At 37.0% G+C, this 22,523-nt stretch overlaps 1 protein-coding gene across 1 annotated transcript in view; it reads left to right on the top strand.

The window, feature by feature from the left end:
• Nucleotides 1-1,692: 1,692 nt before the first annotated feature.
• The window catches only part of RTKN2 (rhotekin 2), a 68,008-nt gene continuing 47,177 nt past the window's right edge, over nt 1,693-22,523 (top strand). The window contains exons 1-3 of the mRNA XM_016220803.2: nt 1,693-1,764; nt 7,906-8,102; nt 19,050-19,108. Of these exons, the coding sequence (XP_016076289.2) occupies nt 1,705-1,764; nt 7,906-8,102; nt 19,050-19,108 (316 nt within the window). The 5' untranslated portion in view covers nt 1,693-1,704. The remainder of the gene's footprint in view (nt 1,765-7,905; nt 8,103-19,049; nt 19,109-22,523) is intronic.

Consider the following 22,523-nt stretch of genomic DNA (forward strand, 5'->3'; position numbering starts at 1 on the left):
GAGACAATGAGGTGAGCCCTGTGTTGGTGATTTTGAGTTTTACGTATTTTATAGCTATGTGTAAGGATATGGGTCATTTCTAATGACCCATACATTTCTAATGTAAGGAGAGGGTCATTCCTAGCTGGGCAATTTCTAGCATCACCTAGTCCAAAGGGCCTCAAAAAGGCAAATTACTCACTTGAGAAGAAAGTCATTCATATTTTTAGAAGTATATCTTCAAACCAACTGCTTTTTAAAGGGTCTTATGGACATTGTGGTTATTTAATTTAATATCCACTTTGGGACAAGTGGATATTAAATCCGTAGGACATTGAGATTGTTGGGACCTTGAAACAACATATGCAAGGAGGGACTATTTCAGGCAAATAAAAAAACTGTGGTCGCCCTACTTATGGAAGGAAAAGTGTCCACAGCCTTCTATGAGGTGAGGGTGGGAGGGCTGACTTGGTAGATTCTTCACTCAGGATAGAAAACGCCAACCCCAAGAGGCTTCCCGTTGCCTTTTCAAAAAGAAGTCAGGAGAGGCCAGAGACAATGAGTTTTAAGGACCTAGCAAGGGCCTGAAATCTTTGGCACTGCAGTTTTTTTCAAAAGGTTCCATACTTTCCCATTATGATTAATAACAAAACTCTTTAATTAAAAAGAGTCTTTGTGTTGGTGTTTAGGGACAGCAAGAAGTGAGGCTCTGGGAAGATCCCCCATTTTGCCGTCACCTTGGATGTTGGTGGGGAAAGGTCATCTGAAAGAGAGAACATGTTTCTGGGGTGAGGGGAACCTGGAGTTATAAAGGAACATCAGGCAGAACAGTCCCTGTGAAGTGCCCGACCTGGTGTTTCACCGGCCTGATCAGGAAGGGACCCTGTGCGACACGGTGAGCGCCAAGAGCAGCGGCCCTCGGTCCTTTGGGAGCGAGACCACGGCTTGCTGGTGACCCCGAGTGTCCCCGAGCCGTGTGCAGGAGCTCGGCGAGCGCACGGCTGAGCCCGCCGCCCGAGCGCTTTGGGGACCGCGCGCGGGCTGCAGGCAAAGGGCTTGGTGACCCCGAGCGTCCCCGAGCCGCGTGCAGGAGCTCGGCGAGCGCAGGGCTGAGCCCGCCGCCCCGAGAGTCTGGGGACCGTGCGCGGGCTGCAGGCAAAGGGCCTGGTGACCCCGAGCGTCCCCGAGCCGCGTGCAGGAGCTCGGCGAGCGCAGTGCCGAGCCCGCCGCCCCGAGAGTCTGGGGACCGTGCGCGGGATGCAGGCAAAGGGCTTGGTGACCCCGAGCGTCCCCGAGCCGCGTGCAGGAGCTCGGCGAGCGCAGTGCCGAGCCCGCCGCCCCGAGAGTCTGGGGACCGTGCGCGGGCTGCAGGCAAAGGGCTCCGGGTGCAAAGGGCGCGCCTCGCCCCCGAGCTGCGGCAGGTGCGCGCGGTGGCGACACCTCCCGAAGCCCCGCCCCCCGCTCGGGCCCGCCCACCGCCCCACCGGCGCCTTAAACCCGCGGCCGCCGCGCGCCTCCCAGCCGCGCTAATTACTCGGGTCTCGGCGCACCTCGGGCGAGGGAGGCCGGGCGCGTCCACTGCGCGCGCGCGCCGGGCGGGGGTCCCCGCGTCCCTCCCCGCGGCGGCGCTTGGTACGGCCGGGCGGTTGGCGTCCCTCGCGGCTCCCGCCGGCGCGGGCTTTTCAAACCTTCCCTCTGGCGGAGCGGCGGGGGCTGTGGCCCGAGATGGAGGGGCCGCGCCGCAGGGGTCCCGAGCTCGGCCCCGCGGGGCTCCCGGCCCAGCAGGTGAGTGGGGGGCCCGGCTGCAGGCCCCGCCGCCCGCCGGCCTCACGTCGGGAACCCCCGCTTGCGAGTCGTGTCCATTCGTGGCCAGAAACAAAGGGAAGGGCTGGGAGACGGTACTTTTGAGGGGCTCATGGAGCTTGGGGATCTGCACACACTGCGGCCGCCCCCCGGTTTCTTGGGGATGGTGCGGGAGACCGCCGCGCGTGCCCGCTGCCCCCGGCGCCCCAGGTCTCAGGCCCTTGTCCCCCTGCAGGGGAAGGGGACACGGGGGGCGTGGGGGCCCGCGAGGCCCACGCGAGGCCGGGAGAGGACAGTTTGCTTCCTTTGCCGGATTGGGTGGAAGGCAATTCCCGGGCCGTGGCCACGCGCAGCGTGAAGTCGGGGGGCGGGGCGCGGCGGCTCGCTGCAGACTGTGAACTTTCTTGGTTTGAGAGTCCTTTCTGTTTGAATTGGATAGAAGTTTGTTTTCTGTTCAGCCATGTCAATGTGCTAGAAACCTTTTTACTTAATATAGACCAACATCGTTTCTTGGCAAAACCTGTTCTGAAAATGGTATCCTTCCCCCTCTTTGCCATGACTGAGCTCTTGCAAGAAAACTCAGTCCCAAGTCTTTAATAAAGGTGGATCTTCACTTCCATTTTAAGCTAAATCTTTTTTTTTTTTTTTTTTACCCACTTCTGAAGTAGGTTAAACCATATGAAATTGTCAGTTTCGTAGGTCAAAATTGGTAGAATATTAGCAGTTCTGTATGGTCCAACGTATTTTCTTTGCTTAGAAACTTGGCAAAACCTTTGCTTAGAAACCTCCTATCTTTTCTAGAATGTTAAAAACCTCAGCAGATACAGAATTGTTAGGAAGTCTTCAATAGTACCGAGAAAAATAAAGCAAAACGTTAAGAATCGTTATGCAAAAAAAGTCCAGTGCCTTTGTCAGTAATCTATGCTGTTTTATGCCAGCATTTTCAAATATTTCAGACATTTTAATATAAAATATTTCTTTCCTGTCCTATCCTGTTATGTACGTTGTCATGATTGTTAGCAGAAAACTTGATTTTTCCTGAGTTGGCCATTTAGAGAGGTTCTTGCGCTTACCATGTAGGTGTTGGTGTAGTCGTTAAGAGGACATGTATTGAGCTGTGTGCAGCAGTAATATTTAGGTATGACATAAAGTAGACAAGAGGATAAGGTCATGAAAGAAGTTTAGCTACATGAAATGGAAATAAATATTTAAATATACATATGAGCTAGGTTATTTACATGTGGGAAGGTACTACACTTAATGATTTCTTAAATTAAAACCATTGCATTGTAGAATTCCTTATGTGGAGATCTGGGAGAAAAACTGCAAAGTAGTAATAGGTTTCAACCTGATAGGAACATATAGGGTCAATAAAAAAATTTTATACTTGACTGACACTGAGTTTTTATTTGGTGTGTTTCACTTGATATTAATGAACTTGCCATCTAATAGGGAGGAATAGGACCCAAGATTTTGGTCTCTAGTGAAACACCTCTACTCAAACCTTAGAGTCATCTGTGACTACTCACAGCATAGAACAGCGATTTTCAATCTTTTTCATCTCATGGCACATGTAAACTAATTCCTAAAATTCTGCGGCACGCCAAAATAGATTTTTTGCCAATCTGACCAAAAAAAAGGTACAGTTTTGATTCATTCACACCAGATGGCTATTGTTGCATTGGTTGTTGTCATTTCTTTCTTTCTTTGACAATCTAAGGGAAAGAGGTCAACGCTCCTATACTAAATAGTCAGGTTTGCATGTTCTAAAAATTCTTGAGGCACACTGGTTGAAAATCGCTGGCATAGGGTATCGATTTGCTGAGTCAGATTAAGGTAAAAACCTAGTCTGCTTGTTGTGAAACCTTGACTAAGTTACCTGTCTTTTCTAAGTCTCAGTTGCCACAGTTGTGGAATGGGTAATTTGCCAGTCCCAGAAAGTTGTTGGAAGGTGAGAACCTCTTTAAAGTACGTAGCATAGTATCTCGCACTCAGGATGTGTTTAAGAGATGACTCTTTTTATGATTATCATTTATCCTATTTGAGCAGTTGGGGCAGTCACCTACCTTTTCTTACAAATGTTTAAGCTTATAAAACCGTAATAAAAACAAAATTTGAGAAGTAATACAATCATTGCAGAAAAATAAATTATACAGAAACATGAATTTAAGAATTCTTTCTCCAATTGAATGATAACTACTTACAGGTTCCAGGTTTTATTTTGTATATAAACAATTCTTAAAATACAGGCACTTTCTTTTAGAAGAATGTGTATTGTATATATTCTTCTGCAGTCTTTTTCTTCATGGTCTCTTAGCTAAAGTGGTTTACCTATATCCATTAGGTTGCTAATAGTTTCTACGTGGATTAGTACAGTTGTCTTACCAGCAGCCCAACTTCATTTTTTTTTTTTTTTTAGTCAGTACTTTATTCCAACACTAAGGCCATTTTCTTTGCACTTCCTTTGTGCCACGCTGGCTTTTAAACTCTAGTATGTCTCTGTTTTCTGCATAATCTAGATTTTCACTTATAAGTCATCTCTCTATTTCATATTTAGCCTTACCTTGTCCATTTATTTTTATCAGCCTTACTTTAAATACCTACAAGAGCAGGACAGTTTCATAGGCTTCTGTTTGACTTGATTGCAAGCAAGTCCTTATTTAGAAACCTGAAGAAGAAATAGCAAAAGGATGCTCCCTACCCCTATTCTCTTTTCTTCCTGGAGACTTGCATTCAGACAAGGGAGGCATGGATGCAGGGAAACATGCTTCTGTCCCGGGTCCTGATTAGCCTTGATTTTGTCATTGTGGTCCGGGAAGCCGTGGTGGTGTTTTTAGCTCCTTGCTCTTCCTCTTTGAAATCAGGAAGCATCACCATTGAATGCTTTTTTTTTTTTTTTTAATATATCTTTATTGATTTCAGAGAGAGAGGAAGGGAGAGGGGGAGAGAGAGAGATAGAAACATCAATGATGAGAGAGTCATTGATCGGCTGCAGCCCGCAACCCGGGCATGTGCCCTGACCGGGAATCGAACCCCGATCGCCTGGATCCTAGGTCGATGCTCAACCGCTGAGCCACGCCCGGCTGGGCACCATTGAATGCTTAATGGGTGCCCTCATTCCATGATCATTGTTTTCATTGTGGATAGCACTAGACATCAGCTCTTACCCCAGGAGCACTTTGCACCCCTTATTAACTAAAGGCAGGTCCTTCAGCTCCATAGAGTCTCTCTTGGCTAGAGTAGTTAGGTTGACCAGAGAGGTATAGATGGGAATGAGAGAAGTTGCGTGGAGAACAAGCTGCCTAATACAGTAGCCCTCCCAGATCCACATCCAGTCTCCTAGAGCAGGGTGGGTAGAGTCACAGTTTACTAAGTACGTTAATTTGGCTGATTTTGGGATCAGCAAATTATTTCTGAAAAAGGACAGTCGTAAATATTTTCAGCTTCGTGGGCCGATGGTCTGTTGAAATTACTCACTCTGCCATTATAGCTCAAAAGCCATAGACCTGACAAATGAGCTCTAATACAACTTTCCAAAAACAGGCAGCCACCGGGCTCTCGTTTGCTGACCCCTGCTCTAACGATGGAACTCTAATATTAATATTTGCTAGATATATTTCATTTTCTTAATATTTAATCTTACAAATAAGAATTTTTAAAAAAACCACCTGGCTTTCCTTTTTCCTCCACTATTTCCCAAGTCTATAATTTTATAAAGTCTTTATCAATAAGTGATCAAGGGGAGACAGTCTTCATTTACAAGATGGGAACCCTGGAAGCCTGAAGGGATTCTTTAGTGTGGCTGTGGCCATCTACTGGTTCCTTAAGGTTGTTGCAACTTTCCATAGTGCTGTGGAATTTCAGGTAGTCTAGCAGTCCTTCTCTATCCTGGCTCTATACTGAGTCACTTAGAGGAAACTGGGGGGGAAATGAGCAGGCTCCACCTTCAGAAATCCTAATTGTTTTGGAGTAGGTCATAAGCTCAGGTCCTTTTTATAAGGCTTTCCTCTCTGGCTGAGGTAAGTTTAATGTGCAGCCAGCTTTAAGAACTTCTGTGCTAGTTCAACTGGCTGCCTCACTGTAGCATTTAAAAAGCAAAATTGAATGTAATGGCACCAGATGGCATTTGTTTATATTTGAGTTTGGGGCTGAAGCTGTTCATCCCAGCTTCAAGTTGCTCCCTATGTGCACTCTCCAGTACCAACCAGCCTGCCAGAGTTTATTTCTATAGACATATGGGTCACATGGATAGTCCTTATAATTAATTACTGATCGCATTAAAGAATTTACTTGGAGCTGGTAAGTCAGAAAAAGATATGGAGTTGTTGAAGTTCAGTTATGTGTAAAGAAGGAAAACCAGCAAGTGACTGCATTTATATAGTACACCAGTTTTGAGTTATACTATAACAGATTTTTATGTGGTGATTACATGATGTAATTACAGAAGTAATTAAACTCATCTGTTTTCTGCATGTGACTAGTGTATTTGACTGATTTGAGGAGTCATCTACTTCAGCATCTCTTTGGGTAATCTTCATAGACTATTGTTCTCCTAACTTCCAGCTTTTCTTTTTTAAAGATTTGTCTTTTTAACATCTGGAACTTAATGTTATTAGATTCCATTCACTCTTTTAAATTTAGAGTTTGATCCAATAAATTATAGCATTCATTTTTTATCACATAAGCCAGGATGGTCAATTTAATTTTAAAATAGACATACTGGGGCATTATTACATGTTTGTGGTATAGTAAAGTATCTGATGATTTATAATTTTTAAAAAGCCACTGTAAACTAAATCAGAACAGTACATTTCAGTTTACAGAATTTTAATATTACATATGAAACTAGTATATAGAGTCAGGCCATTACAAGATCATTGTATGGAATAAAAACTTACAGAACTAAAATGATTCAGTAGTTTTATACTTTAAATCTCTGACATTTTCTAAGCATAGTGCTTTCACTCTGTTGCTTCTGAGGTTTTTACATTGCTCACCATGACAAGTATCCTGTTACCTTCCTGATGCTAAATCTTAGTTTTTTTATTCAGTATTTGCTATTTTAGAAAGTTTTTCTTTGGTTAATTCAGTATCATCAACCACATCTTACCATCCCACAATCCAACTTATATAAGATGTACATGTGCTGTATTGTTCACATTAGTTGTTATATTATTATATTAGTTTCCTGAGGCTACCATAATAAATTACCAGAATTGGGTGGCCTAATACAACAGATGTATTCTCTCATAGTTCCCGAGGCCAGAATTCTGAAATCAAGGTATCGGCAGGGCCATGCTTCCACTGAAAGCCCTAAGGGAGAATCCTTCCTTGCCTTTTCCAGCCTCTGGTGGTTGCTGGCAATCCTTGGTGATCCTTGGCATAGTCTTATCACTCCAGTCTCTGCCTTCATCTAAACATGGAATTCTCTTTGTATGTCTTTCTATGTCTTCAGTGCCATTCCTATAAGGGCACAAGTCATTGAATTATAGGGTCCACGCTAATTCATTATGACCTCATCTTAACTAATTACATCTGTAAAACTCACTAGACAAAGAAGGTCACATTCTGAGGTTCTGGGAGAACAGGAATATTTGTGAGACACTATTCAACCTTGTACAGTTATGGTAAGAATATGTAATGTTTCTCACTTTTGTTTCTGTTTTCTTTATCCAATAGATTGTAAAGACTTCCTAATAAAGCAAGACATTAAGGTTTTGCAAGGAGCTTTTTAAAATAACTAGTTTTTTGCCCTAGCTGGGTAGTTTAGTTGGTTAGAGCATTGTCCCCATATACCAAGGTTGCAGGTTCGACCCCCAGTCAGGGCACATACAAGAATCAATCAGTGAATGCATAAATAAGTGGTACAATAAATCAACATTTTTTTCTCTCTCTCTCCCTCTCCCCCTTGCTCTGGCTCCAAAATCAATCAATCAATAAAAATAAAACAGCTATATTTTTATGCTGTCATACAATAAAACTTTGTTACTTTCTCAATATGGTATAAGATTATAATGATATCTAGTATATTTTCCATCTGTTAGGGGTAAAAAGAAATGTTATAATTTGGATTTTTGCTATCTTTAAAAAGGCTTTTCTCTCTCTCTCTTTTTTTTTTTTTAGGACTGCAGCATTCAAGAAAAAATAGACTTAGAAATTCGAATGCGCCAAGGAATATGGAAACTCCTTTCTCTGAGCACTCAGAAAGACCAGATTTTACATGCAGTAAAGAATCTCATGGTGTGCAATGCTCGAATAATGGCTTACACATCACAGCTACAGAAATTAGAGGAGCAGAGTGCAAATCAAAGTGGAAGATGGTTAGTAGCATAGTTTATATGTGGCCCCTAACGTACTTAAACATTTGAACTAAAAACATGATATAATTTAACCTTAAGGTCAACTGTCAAATCACTAAAGCCTTTAAAAAATAAGTATACAGTGGTCCTGTCCGGGTGGCTCAGTTGGTTGAAGCATTGCCCTGTACATCAAAAGGTTTCCAGTTTGATTCCCAGTCAGGGCACATACCTGGTGGGTTGCAGGTTCGATCCCTGGTTGGGGTGGGTACAGGACACAATGATAGATGTTTCTCATTCACATCGATATTTCTCCCTCTCTCCTTTCCTCTCTCTAAAATCAATTAAACAAAACATTCTCAGGTGATAATTAAAAAAAAATAAGTACACTGAAGTAGCCTCTGAATTCATAAACATTTTGACAGTAGAGCTCAGAGTAAACTTACTATTAAGGCATCAGTTTTCACTGGGCTGTTCTCTTGTGTTCAGTACTTCCAGATTGTAAAGTTAAGTGGTTAAAAAGCAAGAATTGACAGAATATATTAAGAAGGACCAAGACTGATAGTTGAGTATAAAGAAATGTAAATAAAAGGAAAAACCAATTGCTTAAAAATATGCTAATAAAGAAGGTACTAGCTAAGAGTAATGTAAACTTAGGTGTATAAGTTGAAATGTGTGTACAGCAAAATTTAAAAGATATAAAACCTTATAAGTGAAAGGGAATTTAAAAATATGCTAGCACATCCTCTTCATTTGGTGAATATGTCTTAGAGAGGCAAGTAACTTACTCAAGGACATATAACTAGCTAGTGGCAGAACCTAATGAGAGGTTACTTAGGACTGGCTAAGTAACTTCTGTCTCTCTGTGCTACCCTTTTGGATCAGGTCTAGGATTTGTGTATAGAATTTACATCACATCCTATTTGCATTGCCAAGTCTTATTTGTACCTAAGAATTGACTCAATTTGATGGCTAGATGTTGATTTCTTTTTTCATATAAATAGTCTTACATCACTTATAGTTCATCAGTCTTGAAGCTGGAGCACTGGTAAAATTTCCTTTTAGACATTAGTGGCCTTTGGACTGTTCACAGTGCCATTAACTTTTTGAAAAGTAAGGTAAAAACACAGGTCAGAGAAAGAAGTTTCTGTAAAAATAAAATGTTGATGGGATTGTGATACAGTAAAGGTTTGTATATAAAATAGCTAATATTTGTTAGCTGTATTTCCTAGGGATAGCTATTTAATCTCTTTGTGCCTCATTTTGTTCATTACAGTTGGCATGGTACTATTTACATTTGAAAGTTAAGATTATATATAAGAAACCTATTGTAATACCTTGTACGTAATTAGTACTCAACAAATGCCAAATAATTTTTATTATTATTTATCCCTGGCATTATAAAATGAAATTATCCCAGTATCATAATCTTAGAAAATTTTCAAATAGAAATACATTTGTTTAAGTCAGTGCTTCTTAAACTAGGTCACACGTATCACTGAGAGTATAGGATTATCTGTCAGGAGATACGCTAAATTGAATAAATATGGCATGTCTTATAGCAGGAATTTTTAAGATAAAGCATGAGAAATTTAGAATTGTGGCATAGTTTGGGGTTATTCTACTTACGGGGATATATGTTCCTTCTCCCAGCTTTTATAAGGGTATTTTATCAAGGGGGGCTATTTCAATGGAAAAATTTAAGAAGTACTGGTTTAAGTACAGTGTGGGATTAAAATTACATCATCTCTCATAGTTATATGGAATATTCTTCTAGGAATCATATCTGCCCTCCATATTTATGTTCTTTAAATATTTACAGTAGCCTTGGTTGGTGTGGCTCAGTTGGTTGACTGTGTACTGTCCTTTACTAAAGGGCCACCAGTTTGATCCCCGTTCAGGGCACTTGCCAGGGTTGCGGGCTCAATCCCACGTGGGGGTGGATGCGGGAGGCAGCTGATCACTGGCTCTCTCTCTCTGCCCCCTCCCTTTCTCTCTCTCCAGAAATGTGGCAGCAGCTTCTTCATTGGCAGACACAGCCCCTTCAGTAATTTTTATATTTTTTAGTCCAAAACTGTTCCTGAATCTATATAACCACCCCTTATTTGCAGTAAATGTTTTTGTGTCACTCGTTTCAGGGGATCCCTTGCTGAAGTCCTTGCATAGGCTCAGTGCTATCTGGCATTAAAAATTTCAGTCAGTTGGGACATGTTTTCTGTTCAGTTCTTCTACCCACAAATCGAATGCCTTGTCCATCTTAACTAAACTCTTCCCATGTACTTTATTGTTGCTGTAACTTTTGCAATTTGAGATGCGACGGCAAAACTAGCACAGATTTCCTTTTCCTTATTCACAATTTCATGGAGAGATTTATTCTTACCACAGATCTTGGTAACCTCCGCATACAACTTTTTTTCTTGCTTATTAAGTTGAGAACTTTTACCTATTCACTAAAAGGAAGCATTTTACGGCTTCTCTTTGGCATATCCAAATTTCCAGGTCATTACTCTTATGCTTTGGGACCATTAAGTAAAAGTTACTTGAAGACAAGCACTGTGGCACCATGACAGTTGATTTGATAATGGAGATGGGCCCTAAATGACTAGTGGACAGGTGGTGTATACAGTGTGGATACGCTGGACCAGGGACGATTGATATCCCAGGTGGGACAGAGCGGGAGGGTGTCAGATTTCATCACGCTACTTATAAGTGTATGCAGTTTAAAACTTATAAATTGTTTATTCTGGAATTTTTCATTTAATATTTTTGGACTGCAGTTGACCGTGGGTAACTGAAACAGAAAAGGAAACTGCAGATAAAGGGAAAGTACTGTCAAATGAATTGTGGGTTGGCTCTTTTCTTAATTTGCCTGTATGACTTTTCTGAAGTTGCTGATTTATAAATATGTTAAATAAGTTGAGCCCCTGTTGGACTTACATAACAAGGATAGAAAAAATATCTTGGACTCTCTGCTGAAGGATGTGTATGATTGTCAGTTTCTTTACTGATTCCTTTGATAGATGAAAATAGCTTTGATGCTATACACATTTATATTTTTCATCATTCATATAAAAAGCCTCCCTTAATTATTGAATTATTTCTATATTTTGGAAAATCCGAGTATTCTGTATTAATTCTTTTGTTTATAACTTCATTTTGTTATGTGCAGATATAACCTGAGCTCACTGATCAAATATAATTGGAAAGTATAGTTCTTGCTTTCTTATTACATAAAAATGATCTAAAGATTAATGAGAGTCTACTGATAGGTTTTTTTGTTCCTTGAAGATTATGTAAATTATGCCATTTGATTAGTCAGTCAAATATTTACCAAATAGCTACCACTTGTAGAACACTTACTAAGCACTGTGCTAGTATATCCAAATTCAAAAAACAGGATTTGTCAAAATATGAGAATATATGAATATTCAACAGTCAAATATTTTTCCTTTAAAGACTTAGCAGTCTGTTCCTTAAGTTGGTTTAAATAGCCTTTAAGGTAGAAAAATGCTGTTTTTACATTACTTCCAGACTTAAAATCGCATTTTAATGAGTCTACTAACACTAGTCTACTCTAACATTGTATGATAAAACATTGAAAAAAAATACAGAATACGTCTAGACTTTTTTGTTGTTATTGTTAATCCTTACACAAGGATATTGATATTTTTTCCATTGATTTTTCTAGAGACAGTGGAAGGGAGGAAGGGAGGGAGAGAGAGGGGAACAGAAGGAAGCCCGTGCACTTCATACTACTCCAGACCGCCCTAGTGAATTTCTACAGCACTTTACAGTTATTTCATTGTTTACCCTGTATTACTTTATTTTCTGCAGAGACTTCATAAAATGGATATTTGAGAAGGGTATCTTGCAGTAGAGTATTGAAAAGGATGGTTGAAATAATTGAAAATAATTGAAATAAAGAATTTTTTGGAAAAATATTTAAGGATAGGCACACAGAGGAGTGATCAAATAGTACCTTGATGAGCAAAACCAGGAGATCAAAACTAGCGTGTGAGTTTTGGGTTTTTCTAATAGGTTTTGTTATCTCAATTTATTAAAGTAAGCAAATACTTTTACACCCTTTTTAAATCAGGGTTTTAGGAAAAAATTAAACCTTAATGCCCCAAGTCATGGGTGTATACAGTGACTTAACTTCTGTGCGCCTAGAATAGTGCTAGTTTTGTACCATTCTTGGGAAAACTGAGAAAATAGTCATTTTTTTGTTTAGATGAGGACCCCCCCCTCAAATTGAGAAATCAGTTATATAGTTATATCATTTGTGTTTTGTTGTTTTTTTTAAGAACGACATATCTGAGAATATCAGTAACTGGTCAAATGTCCTATTACCATAATGTTGTAATTATATAACAAAAGCTTTATGTTCTCATAAACTGTGTATAGTTATAAAACACTTTCTAGTATACTACCTAAATATGCAAAAGATACCCAGGTTTGTGTACAACCCATATTCAAGCTATGTAGAAAAAGTGGGATACGGAAAGCTTTCTAGGTTGAGTAAACAGTAGATTGTTAAGGTGAAGGGTTTACTGCCTCAGTTTACTGCCTCAGTTTAGGGGACAAGATTGCTTAGTACAGCAGTCTGCCAATTTGCTAGTCTTTTGACTGGTAAACTAGACTATCCCTACCATTCCCCTGCTGGTTATAGCCAGATATATCTACTTACAAGACTGTTTCTATCAGTCCTCCTCTTTAAAAAGCGGCTAATGGTTTCCATTTGCTAAAATTCCTTAGATCAGCACTGCATTCCATTCCAGGATCTTTGTGGTCTGATTTCAAACTACTTTCATAGTCTTATCTCTCAAATTTCTGCTTAACAAATTTATTTCAGCCAAATGCAAGATTCCTATCCCAAAACAGTCTTTGAATTTTCTTGTCTCCAGCGCCTTTGCTTATACCGACGGGCCCTGTCTTTCATTTCCACTTAACAAGGCCTCTTTTGTTTGGCATCATTAGTTTCCTTGGTGATTCTATTCAGAAAGTGATCATTTCTTATTTTGTCTTTGGGAGAGTGGATAATATCTACACACTAACCTCGTATTTGTATCTCCACCTTTGTTTTAGTCTTTGATCTGCAATTAAATATGTGTAATGTTTGCTATCCGTACTTTTATTGTGCTTCCCCAAATCACCTGTTTGGAGGAAACGCTTGAGCTCACTAGTAGATTCCTCAACATGAGTACGGTTTTCTTCACACTCTTGCATGTTTAAAGTACTTTAGTTTGGTACTTTAAGGGCAGCTTGGCTAGATACAAATATCTTGGCAAACACTTTCATTCCTTGGATTTCTTGAAAACCTTGCTGCATTGTTGTCTTATCAACAAATGTAATGTCTAATTATTTTTCCTTTTTAAATGACTTAGTTTTTCTTTTCTTTTTTCCAGAAGCTGAAAATAGATTTATTTATTTTAAAGTCTGATAATTTTACTGGGAAATGTCTAAGGCTGAGTATTTTGTTTCACTTAGGACCTTTTCAATTTAGGTAGTTCAATTCTTTCATTTTCAGAAAGTTGTCCTGCAGTTAAAGCCTCCAACTAAAAGCATTAATTGTATCTCATTATTTTGTTTTTTTATTTAAGGACTCAAATTGTATAAAAGTTGCATTTTCTTTGCCTGTCTTTTATGTCTATCAGTTTCTCTTTAATGGTTTTAAACTATTTATTTATTTGTTTGTTTGTTTATTTATTTATTTATTTATTTATTTATTTATTTATTTATTTATTTATTTATATCATTCACTATGTGCCTTAGTGCACTTTACCTCTTTATCCTTAGGCAATTTGTATTTTCATTTTAGAAATAATTTTTTTCCAGTTTCTTGTTTTTTTCTCTCTTCATTTTGCATACTTGTCTGTACTTTACTAGTGTGACGTTTTAAATTTGAGATTCCTGATTTCTTTCATATTTGCAATAGTTTATTTAATGTATTTTGTATTGTCGTGTTACAGTTTTTGTTATTTTTTTGAAGAGTGGTTGGTATAGTATTTCTATCAGCTGTAGCATTTTGATTCTGTCTACTTTCATTTTATAGTAGCTTTCTATGGATATTTGGGTCCCTCCTCCTTTTTTTTGTCCCTAATGAAATATGTAGGATGCAGGATTTTCCATGCCAAGTAATTGGGGAAAGGGAGGTGTAGAAGGACTTACTTGGTTTCTTAGTTCAAAAGTATTTTCTATTTTTGGAACTGTGAAGAGCAATTTCTTTAGTAAATGATGGCTTTGGGGATGTTGGTTGGTTTTGTGTTCGGTTGCTTTTCTGATTCTTGCATAGTGTTTTGTGCCTTGGGGCTTTTAACTTCAGTCACTTCTTTTTTTTGTCCTGGTCAAACCTTCAAAGGATACCTCCCCCATTGTGTGTCTCTCTTCACAAGACTAACAACTTCTAAACCAGAATCTTTTGGAGCCCCTGCCCTTAGTTCCCCAGGAACCACTGCTGTTGTGTTCACCAGGTCTTCTGTCCATTCATTTTTCTCCTATGGGAGATCACAAGTTGATACTGTGTTTTGCAATGTATACTTGACTCTTATTGGGTAAGGCCTCCAGGAGCTGGCTTTCATGGTTGCAGTTGTTAATTTTCCCATTTATATGTAAATTAAAGTTTGTGTTAGTCTCTTTTCTGGTTATGCTATACATGTTAGCTATAGATAATTTTATTTGCTCTTCTTATTGATCTGAAAGCTTTTGTAGAATGCGTGAAGAGATTTCAATTTAAGTGGCTACCATTATCTTATAGGAACTGGAAGTCATACTCTGATCACTTTAACAAATGTTTTATTTTAGTTCTTCTTTCACATAATTTCCAAGTTAAATACTGAGGCCAAAGATATAAATACTTACAAAGAAATCCCTGTATTTGTTTAACATTTTTTAATAATAATATAGAATACGACCCTGGCTGGGTGATTCAGTTGGTTGGGGCATCGTCCCATACACCAAAGGGTTGTGGGTTCAATTTCAGTCAGGGCACATACCTACGTTGCAGGTTCCATCTCTGGTTGTCATGTGGGGGAGGCAACCGATCGATGTTTCTCATATCGACGTTCCTCTCTCATATCGATGTTTTTCTCTCCCCCCTTCCTCTCTCTCTAAATCAGTAAACATATCCTTGGTCGAGGATTTTTAAAAAAGGAATGATATAGGATACATATGAAATAGTATTTCATTCAGTAGCTGTGAGGTAGGTAGATATTTCCAGCATTTTACAGATGAAGATGCTGTGCCTAAGAGGTTAGCAGCAACTCATTAATGTAGCTAGTTATTGATGGGTGAGATTCAACCCTGAGACTTTATAGTCTAAATCTACTAAATCTACTGCCTGCTTCATCAAAATGACCCTATCCTATGTAACTTCATTCAATATTTACTAAACATTTATTGAATGCCTTAGAATGTACTATATGTATTAGGCACTGGTGATTCAGCTCTATGCTACATTTTAGCATGGCTCCAACCTGCCATCTGTCTTTGTTTTAACTTCTGAAATATTTTATTTGGCTTTTTAAAAATACTACTAGTCAAAGTAACTAACAGGACCTAATTATGTGTATCATTTAATATTATTGTGATTTTAATAATGCCACAATAACTAGTTTCCTATACTCTAGTTGCCTATATACTATAACATAAAAAAAAGTATAGGTTGCAAGTGAAAATTGTATACTGCTGGTAGTTCTGCAATAAAATATAGTATATATTAAAGACATTACTGATTTTGTATTTTAAACTTTGTATTGGTTAGTGTCTGTTGAAGCATTTATGTCAAGGTTTGAAATAGAAAATTCTTCTCAAGAAGAGTCATGAAGGTATTAATTTTAGAGCAGAGTTTTAGAATAGTTTAAACTTCCATGTTAAGCATTTCTGAGTGTTATAGTTTTCACTGATTTGCATTGGAGGTGAAGGATTTTATAACCTGCTCTCAAGTAATAGAATCTGCTGTAGAATTCTTTCATTACTTCATTAAGAAAATGTAAAATACTTTCATCATTGTGCTATTTCTCATCATAGCTTGTTAATTTTGGCAAAGAAATCCTATTTTACGTTCCCACACGAAACAGTATAAAATAGGGTAATCTGTAGTTACTCGGTCAATTTTAATATAGATTTTTGAGCAACAAAGTAGCTGGTTGGCACCCTCTATTGGTCATTTTATTTACCTACAAGCAGTAATATAATAAAGTTCAAAGTTTGTCTTTGATATTGTTATCTGTCTTTTAAATTAGCATAACACATCGCAGCAAAATAATACTCAAAACTGGGTTTCTAAAAATAAGGTACACTATTATTTAGTTGTACTTTTGTTTGAATAATTTTGTGGTTATTTGCTTTTTCCTCAGGCTGGCTCTCTAATTATAGCATTTGGAATTGGCATTAACATTGCAGATTTTCCAAACAAGCATTTATTTAACTGTAGCAAACTATTAGCTACAGTAGCACATTATTAAGCAGATAATGTTTAACAATTTTATTGTCAATTTGGATTAATTAGAAAATATCACATTTTAGCACCCTAAATAATAGTTTGAGGAGTTATTTGAATTGAAAATAATTCAAGCTTTAGAAATATGAGGCTAAATTACTTCAGTTCCTTTCTATTTTTTTTTATGACAGACTTAATTATTCTGTAAGATTATATAGTTAATTGGATTTATATTATAGTTTGATAATATTTGTACATAATAAGTTTGTTGACTGGTCCTGCTAATGCCTATGGAAGTAATTTATAATTACAGGGAAGAAAGCTATACTTTGCCAGGTGGCTGAATAGTTGGGAAGGGAAAATTTTTTTCAGTAAATATTCAACAAGTTTGCTTTTGGTGGTTGTAGTATTTCAAAATATTACTTGCCTGCCTAAGCCTCAAGTTTATTCCAATTTAATAATAGCTAATGGATCTCAACTTGAGCATAATCTATGACCTATTCCATAACACTCAAGTTACTTACCATATTCAAGCTTCCTTATATTTTTCATTGAAATAAATATTTTAAGAATTTATATTATGCATTGCTTGCATAAGTATTTTCAGAAGTGTTACTTACAAATGCCAACCAACTGGATTTATATTGTATTTCTTGTTCCAATTTGAGGAAATTGAGATTTGTGTTTGATTTCTAGTGGGCCTGTCAGTGTATTATTTTCATCAAAATATAGGAGACTATTCAATTGAATTTTTCACTCTATAGTGAAGTTAATGTGCTTCAACATGATAAACTAAACTTCAGTATAAAATGTAGAACTTGTCTCTTTCTTAAACTTGTGATTCAATGAAACATTATTATGAAATAATCAGTGAGTACTTCTGTTTTTTGCTGAGTGAATTCCCTATTTTTACACAAATTTTGGTGTGACCGTAAAGTACTTAGGTAGGATTCTGAGACTGTATGTCTTTAGTCTACTACATTACCCTAGTTATACCTAGTATGCGAGTTTGTGAACACTGAGTAAATAAATGTCCCATATAAGCTTATCAATCTAAGTACATTAGTAAGTTATTTTAGCTTATTTGAAGCATATTTTACCTATAATGTTTATATGCTTAATCGAGTAAGACAGTAAAAAAAAAAGTAGGCTGATGTAGGCTGATATATTTTATTTTCAAATTTGGGCACAAGACAATGAATATATGCAATCTTTTTTTAATAAGCCTCCTGAATGAAATGCAATCAGATGGTGTTACACCCTTCTGAAAATCACTTAGATACATTTCAAGCTCCTACTCAATCTTTCTCTAAAAGCTCTCTTAGAAAATCAAACAGGGCCTGGCCGGGTAGTTTAGTAGGTTAGTACGTCATCCTGATACACCAAAGTTGTGGGTTTGATATCCATTCAGGGCACATTAAGAATCAAGCAATGAATGCATAAATGAGTGGAAAAACAAAACAATTTTTCTCTCTCTCTTGCTCTCTCTCTTTTCCCCTTCCCCCCTCTCCTCCTTCCCTCTCTGAAATCTATAAATAAAATAACTGAAAACAAAAAATAAAAAGAAAATCAAACAGTATTCAAATGAAAAGTTTCTATCTTATACATATCTGAAGTACCTAATTAAATTAGCTAGCCAATTTAAATAAAGACCCAAAAAAAGTAAAGTACAAAGAAGAATACTCTTGGAAATACTGCTCTAGAAATGGAATGCTAATTTCTAAATGCAGGATATTAGGGAATGGGACTATTGGAGAAATATTTAAGGATGGGATTGATGTGGTCTAGTAGGATATAGCTATTTTAAAAGATTTTCTAAGAAAGTGGTAACAGTATATTGTAAAGTCAGACCTGGAAGTGTTTTATATCCTAAGAATTTCCTTTGAGACTTTTTCTATTGTGATAATATTTTCCTCCCCACATTCTATTCTTTCTACAGAGCCATCCCTTCCTTTTCCACCTTAGATAATTTATTATTTTAGTATATGCTTAGTTTTTTGGAATTTCAAGTAAATGAAATAGTATCTTACTGAATATAAATATAGAACAGAGAGTAACTTTAAAAATTGTTATATTTTGTAAGGATAAGGTACTCCTGGGCAGCACATTCATAATTGAGATGTTCATTAACTTTGTCAGGCAACTGTAATCCAGTAAGCTAGAAATATAATTTATGCAATGGTGATCCAAAGTAGTATACTTCCTGGGACCTGGGCAGATATTGTACATATTGTTTATAAATGTAAGTAATCACAGAAGACTTTCACTGTAGAGTAAGCCAGTATATAGTCACCGGGGAAGGTAAAACTTACATGAAAAAATCAAAGAGAATAGCTCTCTGTATTTACCTTTAAGCCAGCTAGCTGTTGACTAAACATCTTAAAATCTGAGTCAAGTAATTCATATTAACTGGAAGTCATTATTATCCATGGGTGCATGTTTGCTTTTAATATTTAGATAATTGTGAAAGATTGTTCAAACAACTGTTTATTAGAAAAGATCTTTTTTTCATTAGTTTTTTTTCCTTTTGACAGTGATGTGAATTTTGAAAGTAAAGAACGAACAGCATGTAAAGGAAAGCTTGCCATATCAGGTATGCTTTAGTAGATCACTTTTATATTGCTGAATAAATTCTATAAAGTAACTTTTTAGAGTTGGTGGGTTTTTTAATTTCCTGTGTCTTTTCTCTTCATTTTATTTTGCATACCTCTATCAGAATATTTGTTCTAAAATACTTTTCACCAATATGCTCTACATATATAGAATTTTACAAACTGTTTCATATATATTACATATATTATGCAGTTTTTTCCTCAGTGCAGCTTTGCAAAATATGTAGGGTAGTTCTCTTTTTCTATAGACTCAAAGGTTAAATGACTTCCTGTGCGTGGTTGAGTTGGGCTGCAGACTCAAATCTTTTGACTCTCCATCCCCTTTCTGCTCATAAGTTTCAATGTTTTTGTCTAGGCTAGAAGTTCCATATGGGTTGGCATGATGTTTGTTTTGTTCATCACTATATACCCAGAAGCTAACACAGTTTTTGCTTATGAATATTGCTTGGATGGATGACTGTTCTTTATTGCCTATAGGATAAAGACCAAACACTTCCCCCCAGAGTTTTTTACTCTCACCCAACTATTTTTCTAGCCATATTTTCTATTATTCCTATACATAAGCTGTCTGCTTTACCAAGACATTTCTCTCCCTGTACCACCTGCACACCCATGCTTCTGACACCTAGTTAGCCCTTAGAATAACTATTGTCTTCAGGATCTGTTTGCTCCTCTATAAAGTCTTCCCTATTATTCCAGCTAGAAATGAGGTTTCCTCTTCTCTGAATTCCTAATGCAGTTAGGAGACCCTTTACCACTAGATGGCACTTATGCTGTGTTGTCTCAGTTTCTCCAAAGTGTTAAGGAAGCTAAAGACAATGGCTTGGAGATGCCACAGATTGAAGTGAATACATGGCTGACTTGTGTGTATGCTAGTTAGATAATGCACTTTGTACAAATACTGGAAACAACAGACCTCCATCAGTTCTTCAGTAATAACTGGGCTGTTTCATTGGCCAAAAGCCTTGTTTTCTTAGCTCCAGCGACCCTGCTGCTGTATTTCAGGCCCTCTCACCTAAGGAATTTTTTTTAGAAATATTCTTATAGATAAACAAAAATTCCCATATAGAAGGTGTAGACCTGAATTTTACATAAGATGTAATTGTCCTAAATCAGAGGAATTGCCCTCAGCAAAAATTTGTCAGAAAAATAACTGAACTATATAAAAATCTGTTGCTTGTTTTATAGTTATTTATATTCATGTCTTTATCTTTCCAGTTACTAGCCTTGAATAAAACATGTTTTATACCTCCTGTATTGTTCTGATGCCAAGCGTAGTACTTTTTAGTTTAGTTATTCACTAAAAGTATTTAAAAGATTTTAATGTAATAGATAAAATTTTATAGATCTTTAAAGGGGATTGTCTAAAAATACTAAACATAATCCTTCATTCTTGCTTCTGATGTAGTGCTACTCAGTACACAAATGAGATATTTTAAATTGCTATTGAAGACTCAAGCGACATGACAGAGTTAACATCTATTGTCATTCGATATGGTTTATTGACTGCAGCAATCCATGAAATCAGCATTAACTGTACGTTTAGAGGAGTGCTTAAGTAGAAGCATATAAAGGAGGAGAAAAAACTTTTCCTAATTTCTATACTCAAGTATAGAAATTAAATTTATTTCTTCATGTGTTCCTTTTTTCCAAAAGATAATTTTAGATTAAATTAGGGAACCGAAAGTATCCAAAAATGGGATGCGTATGTAATTACTTTTCTTTCTTGCTTAGACTTAATTATATCTCAGCTGTATATGTGTAAAAAATAAAAACAAAGAAAATTAAAAACTAATCCACCTTTTTTAAAAGAATGTTTCTGAGATTGATTGCCAGGAGATACCAGGGTTTTTCATGTCCAGCTTCACCACTCACTGGGCATATCTTTATAAAAGTAAAAAGAATAATTGAGGTTTATTCTGATTATTTCTGCTAAACATCAAATAGTTGCATTGTGGCAAAGTTGTCTGAGATCACTCGCTGACTACTAATTCAGCGACTAAAGCCAAATAGGTTCACAAAGTGCCTCAGTATTTACTTTTGAAAAGTATGATAGACAGGCTTCCAGGGCCTGATAGCATCAAGTTAGCCATCCTATTATGACTTTTTCATTTTACCATTAAAATGTCAATGGAGACATGAAAAAAGACAAAGAGCAATGTATACTAAAACCGAGTGAATCATTTGCAAGAATCAGAAAGGAATTTCTAGTATTTGAACCTGAATTAAAGAAACATAGTTGGTCGCTTATACATTTTTTTGTCATCTGACAATACTTGACTGCCTGGGAAATAGATAAGAAGTGTCCACCTTTCCCTCTTGAGGATCTAACATAGCGAGGCATGGGAAAGGCAAGACTGACCCACAGGCTGTGGATATACAGCAAAGGAAGTCAGGGTCCATGTTCCTCCCAAGATAGTGAAAATAGTTAGTACTACCCTAATAGAACAAGAACAGCTGTGAACAAGAACAGTTGTGAAATGAAATGAGTCAGCAGTTGTGGTCAAGCAAGAAGCAGGCTCTTTGACAGGACATCAGCCAAGGCAAAATTATAAAACAAGAAAGGCAATCCCATTAAAATTGAGAACAAAAGAACAATGTCTATTGTATCAATATAATTTAACACAGTTTTAGAAATTCTAGCTAAAATGGTAAGAATGAAATATGAAACTACTGAAAAGAAATAGACAAATTAAATACTACTTGAAGATAATAGATTGCAGACCTAGAAAATCTAAGGAAACTTACTGAAATATTATTTGAATTAACAAAGAATTCAGTAAAAATGGCTAGGTTCAAGATAAATATGCAAAAAGTGGTATAGCTCCTCTCAAAACCAGCAATAACTAGTTAGGAAATATGATGGCAAAAACAGATCTCTTTTAAAATAAAAAAATAACAAAAAACATTAACTGCCCTCAAGAATAACCTTAATAAAAATGTAAGGGTAACTGTATAATGCTACTCTGTGTGAAGACAGAAAATTATAACATTATCAGTTCCCAAATTAATTTGGACAATAGAATTGTAATAAAACATTCTGGAGGGGAAATTTTGACAAAATATTCTAAAATTCACATAAAGAAACTAGCAAGATGTTGCTGGAAGGCTGTATTTGTAACAATGAAGTATATTACAAAGGTTCAATGATTATAATAGTATGATACTGATAGGTAGTCTTTAATATATGCTTCAAGTAGAACAGACACTTTGACATATGATAAAGATGGCATCATAAAATCAGTAAAGAACAGAATACCTATTATTAGATATAAATGGAGCTGCAGCAATTATTTTTGTAAGAAGAATAATTATTGTTGTATTTTTACCTCACTCAAATTCTCACATAGATTAAATAATTAACTTTTATAAGTACATATCATAAATAATACGTTT

This window comes from Miniopterus natalensis, chromosome 14 (genome assembly GCF_054644295.1).
Source record: "Miniopterus natalensis isolate mMinNat1 chromosome 14, mMinNat1.hap1, whole genome shotgun sequence".
NCBI lineage: Eukaryota > Metazoa > Chordata > Mammalia > Chiroptera > Miniopteridae > Miniopterus > Miniopterus natalensis.